Source organism: Eurypyga helias, unplaced genomic scaffold (assembly GCF_000690775.1).
Source record: "Eurypyga helias isolate BGI_N326 unplaced genomic scaffold, ASM69077v1 scaffold3323, whole genome shotgun sequence".
Taxonomy (NCBI): domain Eukaryota; kingdom Metazoa; phylum Chordata; class Aves; order Eurypygiformes; family Eurypygidae; genus Eurypyga; species Eurypyga helias.
The window spans coordinates 17180-30761 of record NW_010242920.1 but is presented as its reverse complement, the minus strand read 5'-3'; the positions used below and the strand labels follow the sequence as shown (position 1 = coordinate 30761).

Here is a 13582-nt window from a genome sequence, read left to right as displayed (position 1 = left end):
GCCGTCCTCTTCTCCTCCGATCCCCCGTCCCGGCAGCCAAGCCCCGGGGGCAGGCGGGCACCTCCGGAGCAACAACCAACGGCACCCCTGTCCCTATCAAGACACACCATTATGCGAAGATCCATATAGAAATATGGATTGACAGACTTGACAAAAATGGTAGCTGATTTTTATTAGTCTAAGGCTAGTAGTTTAGCCATTTAAAATCCATTTCCCAAAAGAGGGGAAAAAAACCTATTATTTTTTCTCTTCTTTAAAAATCCGTTAAGCCGTTGCTGCCAAAAGCAACACGTAAATGTTGGTGAAGGCAAAAGATCTCTAAAATTACCCAGCTATACGGTTATGGCCTTCATCACAAAGATAAAAGGTACATTTATTGTGCTGTCTCTCACCAGATTTAATTGGTAACTTTACAACATACTATATATTTGATGCTAGCAGGCAGACAGAATTAAAAACAGACTTTTTGACACTATTTCTTTCCCCGTTCTTACAAAGTAGGGGACAAAGAAAAAGTAAAATTAAAAAAAAAAAAGAAAAAAAAAAAGGAAAACTCATAACCCACTATAACACAGCGTAATCGGGAGACCTCGGGGGCTCCAAGCGCAAAGTCCATCCCCGCCCGCAGCCCCGGGGCTGCCGGTGCCGGGGGAGCGTGGGGAGCGGTGTTGCTCGGCGCCCTCCGCACCTGCCTCTACAGTGTTAGTCCACGTGTTCAACGTCCTTTAGGTCAGAAATAATGCCATGGCGGTGAGTGCCAAGTGCTCCTCCGTTACCAGTTCATCATGGAGTTTCTGTTGAGGGTCATGAAAAACACTTGGCTGCTTCCTCCGGATCTCACTGATGCAAAAAATACCTGTTTGGAAGCAAAATAACCTTATTAAGCATTTTTATTATCATGAATTGCCTCCGCCAGCGAGGAAAGCGGGAGCTGCCCCACACCCCGTGGTTTCCTCCACCTCCCTCCCTGCCCCTTTTCTCCAGGTGACGGCAGTACCACCACCCAGACTCACCGCCCACCTCGTTTTCCGGGGAGCTCAGGGGCTGGAGCTAACCCACGCAAGACTCGTACCGACTCAAACGGCTGGTTAGTAAACATGGTAATAAAACCTCCCTCGCTGTCACGACGCAGATACGCCTTGGAATGCCTTGAAAATGCCCCGTTTATCCCATATCACTGCCGCGGCGCCGCTTGTCATGCAATGCTGCCAAGACTGCTGCCAGTGGTTTGGGTCAACAACGGCTGTCTTTGGAAAAGCTAGTCATAGAATCATAGAATCACAGAATGGTTTGGGTTGGAAGGGACCTTAAAGACCATCCAGTTCCAACCCCCCTGCCACGGGCAGGGACACCTTCCACTAGACCAGGTTGCTCAAAGCCACATCCAGCCTGGCCTTGAACACTTCCAGGGATGGGGCTGGTGTTTCAGCTGTTCCTGACAACTGAGCTCAGGAAAAGGGCTTTCCTTCCACATGCTCCAAGCGCTGGAACATGTCAGCGCTCGCTACGAAGAGCGCGCCCGCCAGCGCGTCTGTCGGGATCCACCAGCATCTGACCCCACGGGAGCCCTAAATATTCGCAAATTATAACTAACTTCAAGGGGACAATCGGAAGCCTCTGACCTTTTTAAAACCAAAAATTACTCAATCTTCACATAATCTTAATCGTTAACCATTTCGCCAGGAAGAGGAAAGTCTGCATTTAGTATTTCAAATCCCATCAGTGGTCAGTTTGTCCCGGTATTTTGGAAATATCGAGGTTTTTTTTTTTTTTTCCCCAGTTTTCTTCGAAAGGGAAAGAAAATCCGTACGAGCAAACCAGGAGACCAACACTTCAGTGAAACAGTGTAAAACCTGCAGCCACGTACTCCGAAGTTAGCAGAAAGCGAACCAGGGCTACTGGGGCAACTCCAGTTCCGCTTCCCGGGCAGCTTCCCGTGGCACACGCAATGGCAAGGGCAGGATGCTTTTTTTTCTGCAGGGCAACGCTCAACTAACGAGCAGCTGCTCAGTAACAGACCGTGGCCCCAAACCTTACTTATTGTACGTCATTACCCCTGCTCTGGGGACGGAGCAATCAGCTTCTTCACGTGTTGCATGGCTGTGCTCGTTACCAAAGAACTCCCTGCTGCGTGGTCCCGATTCAGCTTGGTGGAACCTCGCGAGGTGAGGAAATGCCCAACGCAGAAAAAGACCTCAGCGCTCAACCACCTTCCATGCAAATATTCCTTTTCCTCCAGCAATTTCTCCTTCCCTCACCCCCTGCACCCCTTGCCCACCAGCAACACCCGTGGCGGGGGTCATCCGCATGACAGCCGCATCCCCCCAGGCCCCGCCAGAGCGGTCTGGGTAATGCTGCCCACAAAAAAAGACGAGGCTCCACGGAGAAAACAGCTTTAAGGTCACAAAAGTAAAAAGGCATCAAATCGTCTCCGCGCCGGAGCTCACACCAGGGTCGCTTGCACGTCCCCAGGGTGACCATTTCTCAGCTTCTGCAGAGCTTGGCAGCCTCAGCTGTTAACGCTGAGAGCCAAGACAGGGAGAAAGCCCAGCCAAGGCAGATCTCGGCGCGAGGTGGAAGAGATCTCGCAGATCCTCCCACCACAGGCTGAGGTCTGCATCCACCGGTGAAAACTAACCGGGGTGGGTTTACGGGGTGGTGCTTATTCAACAGGACCTTCAGATTAATTATTAACCTCAAGATAAACCAGACTTAGAGTCTGAAAGTAGCTGGCTGCAGCTTAACGCGTGGATACTGGCTTTGAAGTGGACTTACCTTATCGTTTCTTTCACATAGAAACTTTAACCTTTGAGCTCGCTTGTGCATAAATACTCCATCCAAATGTCCCGTCTCCACTGACCGGATTTCAATAGCTTTCTCTCCCCAGCCCATTATTTGATTGGAATGAATGTAGGCTGTCAAAAGGAAACGTTTGGTAGGTGTTACGGTGTGTGTTGAGCTAAACATTACGCAAGGAGCAGAGGAGCTCTCGTCAGCTGTTACTCAGAGCTTATGTAGATCAGTGGGACTGGTGGTCAGGTGGGTGCCCGCGGGGATAACCACCTCTACGCAGCACCTTTCGTGCAGAAACTGCAATTTAAGCAGAAGTATCACTTTTTCTACGCAGCACCTTTCGTGCAGAAACTGATGAGTAATTTAAACAGAAGTATCACTTTTTTCGATTTCTGTGGGAAAGGAGCTGGGCAGCGGCTTACCTCCACGGGTCGTGGAGCTGAGCAACAGCAGAGCCAGAAGAGCAACCCAAGAGCTCCCAGGTCTGCTCTCAGCCCCTCTTCCACCCAACCCAGTATCCCACCAGTGCAACAGCCTCTGTTATCTTGTATTTAAGATGAACCAGAGCTCAAATCTTCAACTAGTCACTTGCTTTTATCACACAGGACCAAATTGCAGACATTTAGCATCTCTCATCTGGCTGCGAGAAATCTCCTTTGAGAGACAAAAGCCCAAGCGACTCCACCTCAGCACCCTCCCCTTCTCCTCTCACTTGTCACTCGTGTTTTATGCAGGTGAAGCGGAAGGGTTGACCTACCCACGGAAGTAGGCATTTCTCCCCACTGGAGCACCACATCTTTAGTTATCCGTCCATAGGTGTTGACGTACACGCCTTCATCCTCATAGCACACAAGCATCTCCATCCCGTCCGTTTTAGGCAGGATGACGATGGCGTGAGGAGTAATATTGCCCTGAATCTGCAGTTAAAACAAATCCTGAGAGTCAGAATTACACTGGATGGAGGAAAGGAGCAGAGCCTTAGGAAAACACCACCCCAAACCAACCCGAGAACAAAACGCTCCCTCGATTCAGTAAACAGGCATTGGCTTTCGGAGCTAAGCGTGCAGGGGAACAGGCTGTCGCGTTTACCCTACCACCACAGCCGCCTGACACGTCAAGGATCAACAGGTTTAGCTGTTACAGAGGTCACAACATACACACCCCCAAGACGGATGGCTGCAACGCAGAGAAGCGACTGCTGAGTCCATCTCCTACTCCAATTAAGGCAAATAACCCCAGCATTTTACAGGTAGCCCGAGGTATTCCCTTCTTTTTGGCAATCAATCTCTAGCTCCAAGGGTAGCTACAGCTTTCCACCCACGTCTGCCCTTCCGTAGCTAAGACAACAAAACCATCCCAAGCTGCCCCAGTGTTTCTCCCTGCGCTTCTTGCCAGCTCTCGCAGAGGCAGCTCTGCTGCTCAGATCAGTCAGCACTTCCGGATTTGGTTAATGACCCAGTGTCTCCTAGACCAGTTTCTCATGCTGCTTGGCCAACAGCACGGCTGGAGCTTCGATAAGCCATCCAGAAAATCCTCATCTTCAGTATTTTTTGCAGCACTGGTTTCCTCTGGAAACAGCTGATGGACATGAGAGCGGTCTTGTGGTGAGTCCCTGCTGCCAGGGGGTTTGGGAGTTTTGAGAAACAGGCTCACTGAGATTTGGGCTACTCTAATCCTGCAAAACCCTGCGCAAACTGCACCGCCTCAGCAGGACCAAGAGTTGGTGAGCGCATCCGGGACACCACGCAACGGGACCATACACCAGGCATCCAGCTCTCGGTGGGTCTGTGTTGTCCAACAACCATGAACCTGACTTCATGACAGAGAGCTCCACCACTGCTGCACACAGCCTAGGGACAGATTCTCCTTTCTGTGGGACACGGGAACCCTTAAACCTGGCTGCTCCGGTCACAAGGACAGAAACAGCCTGTGTGAATAACGGACATGAAGTGTGTGATACTCCGGGTGCTCTTTAAGCACGTACCAAAGAAGGTGGCACTGGAGAACGTCATACCCACGGCAAGATGTCACCCAACTGGTCACGATTTCTGAGCCACCAAGGGCCCATCCCACCCTTGCTGGTGACCTGCGTCAGTCATGCGGCCGCCCCGCCCCGTGTACTCACATGAGATGGTATGTAGATATCGTAGGAGTTCCCAGAATCTACATCAATCACATGGAAACCAGTGTGTGATCCAAAGATAACCTTGAGTCTCTGACCCTCTTCTACAGTGAGATCCACGAGTAACGGCTTGTGCTGGAGATCTGCAAAAGACTGTTATAATTCCTTCAGTGAGCGTCACAGAAAACCAACAAATCCCCGTAGCAGCAGCCTGATACGGTTTTAAAGTCCTTTTAGTAGGAAACACAGTCAAATAAAAGTACGTGGTTACTGATATTCCTGTCCCGCTGTTCCTGTGTCACATGCCTCAGAGGGTATGACCCGCTGGCTCCAGCCACCCCAGCAGGGATGTGCTCCCTCGCCCAGCACAACTCTCTTCCCCCAGGAAGGAGCCCACGGCCAGCCTGAGGATTTGCTGAGGATCACTGCTCCCTGAAACGAGTTGGATTAGCAAAGACCTACTCATCCCTGCTCAGGGTGGGACCCACCTATCCCTGGATGCAGGCTGGGCCCAGCTCCCTGGCCTGGACCAATCCAGGATGGAGTATCTCTCCATGACCTAGGTCCTGAGCAGGAGGGTGAAACACCCCCAGGGAGAGAAGGGGGCTCATGGCTCTCTGTGCAAGAACCACTCCGATTCCCGACAGGGAAAATCAGTGGGTGGTAGTTCCCACTGTCCTGACAAATCCCTGCCTACAAAGCAAGGAAAGGATGCTCAGCACCCCAGACTGGAGCAGCAGAGCCAGCGGAGACTGGATCCCAGGCTATTGTAATGCTGCCGAGCTCTCCATGTCACCGAGCCCATTCACTCTGGCTTTTGTTCAGAAAAAGCAAATGTGACCTAATACTGAATAAGCCCATTTGTGTTGGAAGGATGCAAAATGAGATTACTCAGCATGAATGTCTCCAGAAGGCATTGCCCCTTGTGACTTGTCTCTGCACGGAGCTCAGGATGAAAAGTGCTTTAAAGCACTAAGTACAAAATACCCATTGGCAGGTCACAGAGGAGAAATATCTCACTGAAGGAAACTGAGGTAGATGAAAAGAGAACGAAAAAGAGAATGAGAAAGAGTGGGTCGTTCTCCTGGACTTTCTGTCTTGAAACGGAACCCACGCTGCAGAAGGGGAAAGAACCTTGCAAAACAAAAATGGAAAACAATGCCAACCTGTTTTCACACCGTATGTGATAAATTTGTCAGAGGTTTAAAAAAAAAAAACCCAACAAATCACATCTCCCCACACCAAAAACCCCAACTCAATTTTACTCATGGGCCCAATGTTACTGCTTGATTGCTAGCCCTCAACAGAACACACCCCATCTCTTCAGCCAGCCTGTATCCCATCTCCCACGCCTGCCAGGCGTCCCGAGGAGCTCAGCTACGTCAGCAAGATGCTTTTCTGCTCTGTGTAGTACGGAAACGGCGTGTATTTACTATTACGGAGTGTATTTTGGTTAAAAGAGAAACATACCTTGAATGCCATAAACTTGTGATATGGTTTAGGAGCCCAAGCGTAGATCTCTACAGCGTTCTTTAAGGCAATCACCAAGAACTTGATTCTTTCATATTTCACTAAAATAAAAATAAAACCCGTTCTTAAATCATTCAGTTTCTTTCCAGCAAGACTAAACAAGGCATCTCCAGGAACAGCTTCTCAGGCTCTCTCTGTTGGTTCTCGTTTGGTAAATTATCTACCTCATACACATAGACGAACAACAAATTTCTTTGTGCCTGCGGTCTACCCATAGAAACACAGAATCTTTTAGGTTGGAAAAGACGTTTAAGGTCAAGACCAACCATAAACCTGACATTCCCAAGGCTATCAATAAACTGTCTCCTCAAGCACCTTGTCCACACATCTCTTAAATCCCTCCTGGGATGGTGACTCCACACCACCTCCCTGGGCAGCCTGTTCCAATGCCGACAGCCCTTTCCGGGAAGACATTTTCCCAAATATCCGACACAAACCTCCCCTGGCACAACCTGAGGCTGTTTCCTCTTGTCCCATCACTTGTCACTGGGGAGAAGAGACCAACCTCCCCCTCTCTGCACCCTCCTTTCAGGGAGCTGTAGAGAGCGATCAGGTCTCCCTGAGCCCCCTCTTCTCCAGGCTGAACACCCCCAGCTCCCTCAGCCGCTCCTCACAGAAATTGCGCTCCAGACCCTTCCCCAGCTCCATTCCCTTCTCTGGACACACTCCAGCCCCTCAGTGTCTATCTTGAAGTGAGTGGCCCAAAATTGAATACAGTTCAGTTATTTTTGAGAGAAATTGTCAGGTCAGATCTAAAACTAGAGAACAAAAGTGCATCCCTCCAGACATGTTTTTCTGGAGCGGCCACTCACCGACTTTGTAGTGGATGCATCCCTCCAGGTCCCCGACCGTGATCCAGCCCTGCTTCTTCTCTACTTCAGGGTCATTGTGTAAAATCCTGTTTCTCAGCCAGGAGAGATAGTACACGCGCAGCTTGTTCTTCTTTCCTGTTGGCAAAGGAAACTTCCCTGTCAGCGCAGTGCACATGTGCACGGAAAACCTTGAGGTTTCAGTGCTTATTTTCCTTCACAAGATGATACAATTAAAGTTCTTTTCACAATGAAGTCGAAAATAGTAAATCAGCTGTTGTGGGCTCTTTTTTTTCCACTGGGCAAGCAGAGCCCAGACCAGTGTGTCCCGGACTGCAGGCGGATGCTCCCGCTCACCGCAGGCTGGAAATGTTCCTCTCCCTATAAATCAGTGTTCACAGACAGACAGTACAGCGGGGCCATGACCCCAGCTCTCTTACCACTCAGCTACCTGCTTCCTTTCCCTCTCTTCTCCTTTGTACCACATTAATTCCACCCCGGACCCAAGACACGAGCGCCTCGGTCTGCGACAGGCACCGCTATTTGCCGACAGGCCGGGTGCCAGGCTCTGCGACGCGGAGGGGCTGCCAAATTTCTGCACGCTTCTCAGATGGTTGCGGTCTGCCCAAAACCTCCCCGCTGCTGCCAAGGACACAGCTCGCACCGAGGCTGTGGGAGAGTACCCAACCTGTAAACCAGGGGCTCTGTCTGCCCGTGGGTTTTCACAAGTGCCCTGGGCCATCCCCAGGGGCTGGGGAGCACTACCCCCATTCATCTTCCACCTTTCTTCCCACAGCTGTATCCCCAAACGCAGAGGGGAGCTGCAGAGCAAGGCAGGTGACAAAGAGGTGTTCTTTAAGAGCACTATCTTCACGAAGGGAGAGGGAATTTGCTGGTGAATTCAGAGTGAGCGTGCTGGGGCATCTGCCTGTACTCTGCACCTTCCCCTCCCTGCTGAAGGGGGACGGAGCGCTGCGGATGAAGCAGAGCTGGCAGATGATGGGAGCAAATTGCTCTCATAGGCATTCTTGCAGATCTAACACCTTTGATTCTGGAATAAACCACTGCCAACGTCCCCCAGGAGCTTCCCTCTGACCGTGGTGGGCAGGTTTTGTGTGAGCTGGAGCCACTCGAGAACACGCCGCAAGGTGCACGATGGGGTGTGAGCGCGAGAGGTGTACCTGATATCGTCACGAGGACGTTAAGACCTTCGAGTACGTCCATCTGCTGAAATCGCCGTCTGTTGATCAGGTTATAGACCTTCCCTTGTCCGCTTCGATCCAGCAGCATCAGGCCATTTTCTGTGCCCACCAGCAGATTCACACCTGAAGACGAGAGGGCAATGGGCACCCGGAGCCATGGCTGCTTCCAAGGACAACCCCCCGAGCTCCTCTCTGCTACCACCGAGAGAGTGACCCATCCCAGGCAAGGCTGTGACCTTCCCATGAAGATGAAGAGTCACTCTCACAGCACAGGGACTTGGGGATATTAGCCTTGCCCAGATGGAGAAGGGGACAACCAGAGGCAGGGGCTCAATTCTGCGATGACACGTTCATGTGTTCAGCCTTCCAGTACCTGAAGGGGCTACAAGGAAGCTGGGGGGGACGTTTTACAAGGGCCTGTAGTGACAGGACAGGGGGTAGCGGGCTTAAACTGAAAGTGGGGAGGTTTAGATTAGATATCAGGAAGAAATTCTTCCTGGAGAGGGGGGGGAGGCACTGGAATGGGTTGCCCAGAGAAGCTGTGGATGCCCTATCCCTGGATGTCTTCAAGGCCAGGCTGGATGAGGCTTGGAGCAACCTGGTCTGGTGGAAGGGGTCCCTGCCCATGGCAGGGGGGTTGGAACTGGATGATCTTTAGGGTCCTTTCCTACCCAAACCATTCTATGATTCTGTGTTCCACTGCCAGCCACCCGCCTAGAGAGCTGAGGGCACACGGTAAGGACTTACCCCATAACGCAGCACAGAGTATCTCCGAGTTGAAGCGCTTCTTGTACTTTCGGATCTCCGGGGTGTCACTGTGGGGACGGATGTTGGTGGGGTTGACGTTCACCACCGAGATCTTCCGGGCCTCGTTCAGCTTGGCCTGCTCCTGCCTGAGCAGCTCGCTGGTGAACAGGGCTTGCAGGAAACACAACAGCAAAGTGTGATGGATTAGTTGTATGTACCTCTTCCACCAGTTTTTTTTGGGACAGGAAGACAATACTTGGTTTGTTTTCTGATGCCATCACTGAGCTATTAGTTTGAAGAGGGATCATCATGATGGTTGGACCCAAACCCATCAGCATGCAATGTCCCCAGACCTCAGCCCTGCCCCCCAAGCTGCCCAGCGCCATTCGCTGCCCGCATCCAGCCCTTTCCAATGACCTCTGAGCAATGGCCAGCTTTCCAGAGCCACTACCAGCCCCCAGTCCTGCCAGGAACATTTCTCCCGGCTGCCCAGGCAGCGGGTAGATGGATTTCTGCTGTTCCCTGTTTCCCCCTGGACCCTTCTGGTGGCATTTCACTGGCGGGGGAGAAGTTGGATGGAAACTGGAGAGCACAAGGATACAGACACGAGCAACGAGTGAAATGCAGAAGAGGTTCAGTGGGGTTATTCAGACTTCACATCCTGGTTTCCACAAGGCCCTCCCCTCTCAGACTGGCCCCACTGACTCCTACCAGTAGCAGACGACTCTTCGTCCTCATCCTCATCTTCGTCAGTAGGCGAGGTCTGATACACTCTGGTGTCCACAAAGGGGGTGAAAGAGGCTTTGGTGCTACTTCCCATACCATACTAGAAAAGAAACAGCAAAGAGAGAGCTCAGAGCACTGAAATAACAATAATTTGCGTCTCTGTGTGTGTGTAAAAGACTTTCTAATTAGCGTGCATGCCCTTTGAGCCCACCCCGAACATTTGCTCCTCCTCCCCCACGCCTAATCAGGAAAAACATTCACCTGGACTCGTGAGTGTCCATGTGCAAGGGCAAACGAGCGGAGCAGGGCCCGGCTCCGCGCTGGTCTCGCGGGCGGGAGCTCAGCACAGCCATGGGACTGGTTAGCGGAGAAGCCGCAGAGCCAGAGGCAAAAGCCAGTGCAGGTAAAGCCAACTGGTCTGCGTGTAACGCACCCGCCGTAAATCCCCGCTCTGGGATGGCAGGCAGGCCAGGGTTTGCTTTTCCCACCCTCCCACCTCGCAGCCGAGGTGCTGGGAGCTCCCGGGATGCCCTGGCACAGGGCAGCTGGCACGGAGCAGCATCTACTGGAGTGGTCAGAGCTGGAAAACATGGGACGGGTGCTGTCCTTGCGCCAAAGCCACAGTCTGAGCAAAGATTGTACTTCAAGGAGTCATGGGAATCTTGATTGCCCAGAGAAGCTGTGGATGCCCCATCCCTGGAAGTGTCCAAGGCCAGGCTGGATGAGGCTTGGAGCAACCTGGTCTAGTGGAAGGTGTCCCTGCCCATGGCAGGGGGTGGGAACTGGATGATCTTTAAGGTCCCTTCCAACCCAAACCGTTCTGTGATTCTGTGATTTTATGATTCTATCTGTTTTAGGACGTGTACCACACAGGCAGGAGAGCTGGTGCAGCCGTCACACCGCTCTGCTACTGCCGCCTGTTACCTGGGGGTTGCTGGGCTAAGCCCAAAACACTGATGGTCCTGGGAAAGTGGGAAAAGTCACGTCTTCAACCAAACGCCTATTTTTCCTTCTACTGGTCCTCATGCCTGTCGCTGAGGCAGGACCCAGCGGTGCCCCTCGGGCGCCTGGCTGCTCTGGGTTTGGGGGGATCTGAAGTGCTGGAGACGGGGAAGGCTTGGGGTGAGCTCCACGAGGCTTTAGGGAGAGCTTTTGAAGAGGGGGCGTTGGAAGCTGTCTCAGATACTCAGGCTGATCAGAAGATGGTATCCCCACACTGCTCTATCCCCCCCCAGCCCGGTCTCCAGCCCACCTCCCGCAGACATCAGGCGCGGGTTGCTCCAAGTCAAACAGTGTGTTTTACACTGCCTGCAGCATTTCAGGAGGCAGGAAGGGCCGTTTCTAAGCTCCAAAACCTAACCTAAAGGTATCCGCAGGCAATGCCAGAGCCAATTCTTTCCCAAGGGAATCTGGAGAGGAACAAACTGCAGCATCGCACTGCTTTCTTTTTCAAGCCATTGCCTTGCTGAGGCAGAAAACAGGGCTAAGACCTTCTCTCAGGCAAAAGGAAATCCTTGCCTTGGGAATCAAAGCCACGTGATTCCCCCCCCTCTCCAAGCAGCTTATGTTCCCAACGGCAGCATTTACCCAGCACACGCTTTATGTATGATCTCCGTTAAGAGCTGTTAACGGCAGCAAATCCCAAGTCCTTCCGCAGCAACAGCACTGCTCACGTCTGTCTTCCTCGGGACATTTTCCTTCCCCAAAACAAATCTTCCTCAGCTTTCCACTCACCAGAGCCCAGGCTGCTCCCTGTGCCCAACGCCACTGCCGCAGCCCCTGGATGGACAAGGGCTGTGGAGACAAGCCCATGCCATGGGGAACACCACCGCCCCGGCACATCCCTATGGAGATTGGGCTAGGCTCGTACCCGGCCTCCAGCGGGTGGCCAAAAGACTTTAGGAACAAAAACTTTCCAGGCGTTTTTGGGGCTGGCATCCACAGGGAAGCCGGCATCCATGCCCTGAGCCTGCCAAAACCCCGCTGCGCATCCCACTTCCCTCCCGTCTCCATGTCCCTGACAGCCCACCTGTTTCCAGAGAAATGGGATGGATTCCCAAGGAGACCCATGGAGGGAGTTAACAGCCCGAGGCAGGGAAGGCTGCAGGGACTGATATCACATTTACATCCACAGCTCGATACAGTGTTTGTGTGTGCAGGTAAGATAAACTCCTACTTCGTGCTTCTTTCATATTCAAAAAACACACTTTTTTTCCCGCGCTGGATGCCTTTGCCATAAAGCAACAACAGTTCCAGGGAGGGAAGTATTCAGTATTTACAGGGATCCTTTCCAGCTGAGAGCCAGGAGCGTTAGGAAGAAACCCCTCATTCCAATGCACCGAGCATTCCTTTTCTTTGCTCAGATTCAGCTATTCTCCTAAGAAGTTGGCATTTTAATAACTTCCAAGTCCCTTATTGAAATATGAAGACCTCATCTTCCTCCAGGACCTCTTCAGCTGCCTATAAACCCCCACGGAGGCCCACAGACAGCATCAAGCTGCTGGGTGAGGTCGTGCGTGCTCCCTTCTTTTTGCTCACAGCACAGTGAGTCACCTGGAAGCCCGCGAACGAAATCCCCAAGTTTCCACTTACGCCCACCGCCGGCTCAGTCAGCCCTAAAAACGCAGTTTTAGAAATGGAAAAGCTCTTCTTGGTATCTGTTCTATAAATGAATATATTTAAACCCAATCCTTGCCTACTGTCTGCCTGGGTTTCAGCAGTCCCAGGACGACCTCGGAATGTGTTAACTTTCAGGCTCAGCTCTCTCATCACCACCTTTACAGGCAACGAGGAAACGGGTAAAACCTCGAGGTCAAAGTCATGCAGCACCTCTTCTTACATTTTATCAATGCCCCATTCCAAGCAATTTTTGTTTTTATACCACTCGTAAAAGCGAACTGTAAAGAGTACATCGTGCTAGGGAAGAGAATACGATGACAGAATTTCCGCTGTATAACCATCAAAACGAAAAAAGTAAATAAAGCAGCTTATCTAGCACCAAATGGGTTGATTTTTCATGGGAAAAGAGAGACCTGTGCCTGGTTCCCACTGCTGGCGACGGTAAGCAAGAAACACCAAATCCCTGATGTGTCACATCTTGTACTTTCCAGGGCTTTTTCCACCTTGTGCAACGTCAATGTCCCTGTAAAGCAGCTACCAGGGAGAAATGCTTTGCCATCAGAGGAAACACACGATTTTAAAGGTGTGCAGATTTTTCCTAGTCTGAAGAACTAGGCAGAATTCAGCTGAGTTTGTTTTTTGCTGACCAGAGATCGCACAGGTGGAAGTGGGGCACAGCTGAAGTTAACAGCATCTCTGGCTCTAATAATTTTATCTTATTTCCAGGTGGAAAAACCCCCCAAACCCATGGGGACTTTCACATCGGTTGGCAGCATTCAAGCCATCCCCACCAGAAGTCCAGTTGGTGGGCCTGAGAGAAGACCTAATACACATTTCTACCATCACCCACAGCCCCATAGAGCAACGACCCACCGGGTACGCTGGTATTTCCACTACACTCACCCCCCGTGGACCAGAAACAGAGAGAGAAAAGAGCCAAGAAAGCCAGGGAGGAAAGCAGGAAACCCCCTTTACGGGGCAGAGATGTTAATGCTTATTTAAAGCGATGCAAAGGAGAAAGAGGAGCCCCCCCC

General features: G+C 51.6%; 1 protein-coding gene across 1 annotated transcript in view; it reads right to left on the bottom strand.

Annotated features, from left to right (window-relative positions):
- Positions 1–155: 155 nt before the first annotated feature.
- LOC104507800 (TRAF2 and NCK-interacting protein kinase) overlaps positions 156–13582 on the bottom strand; it is a gene marked incomplete at its 5' end in the record, with an annotated part of 30290 nt that continues 16863 nt past the window's right edge. The window contains 9 exons of the mRNA XM_010149205.1: positions 156–856; positions 2776–2915; positions 3551–3710; positions 4919–5068; positions 6386–6486; positions 7258–7392; positions 8436–8579; positions 9204–9374; positions 9915–10029. Of these exons, the coding sequence (XP_010147507.1) occupies positions 773–856; positions 2776–2915; positions 3551–3710; positions 4919–5068; positions 6386–6486; positions 7258–7392; positions 8436–8579; positions 9204–9374; positions 9915–10029 (1200 nt within the window). The remainder of the gene's footprint in view (positions 857–2775; positions 2916–3550; positions 3711–4918; positions 5069–6385; positions 6487–7257; positions 7393–8435; positions 8580–9203; positions 9375–9914; positions 10030–13582) is intronic.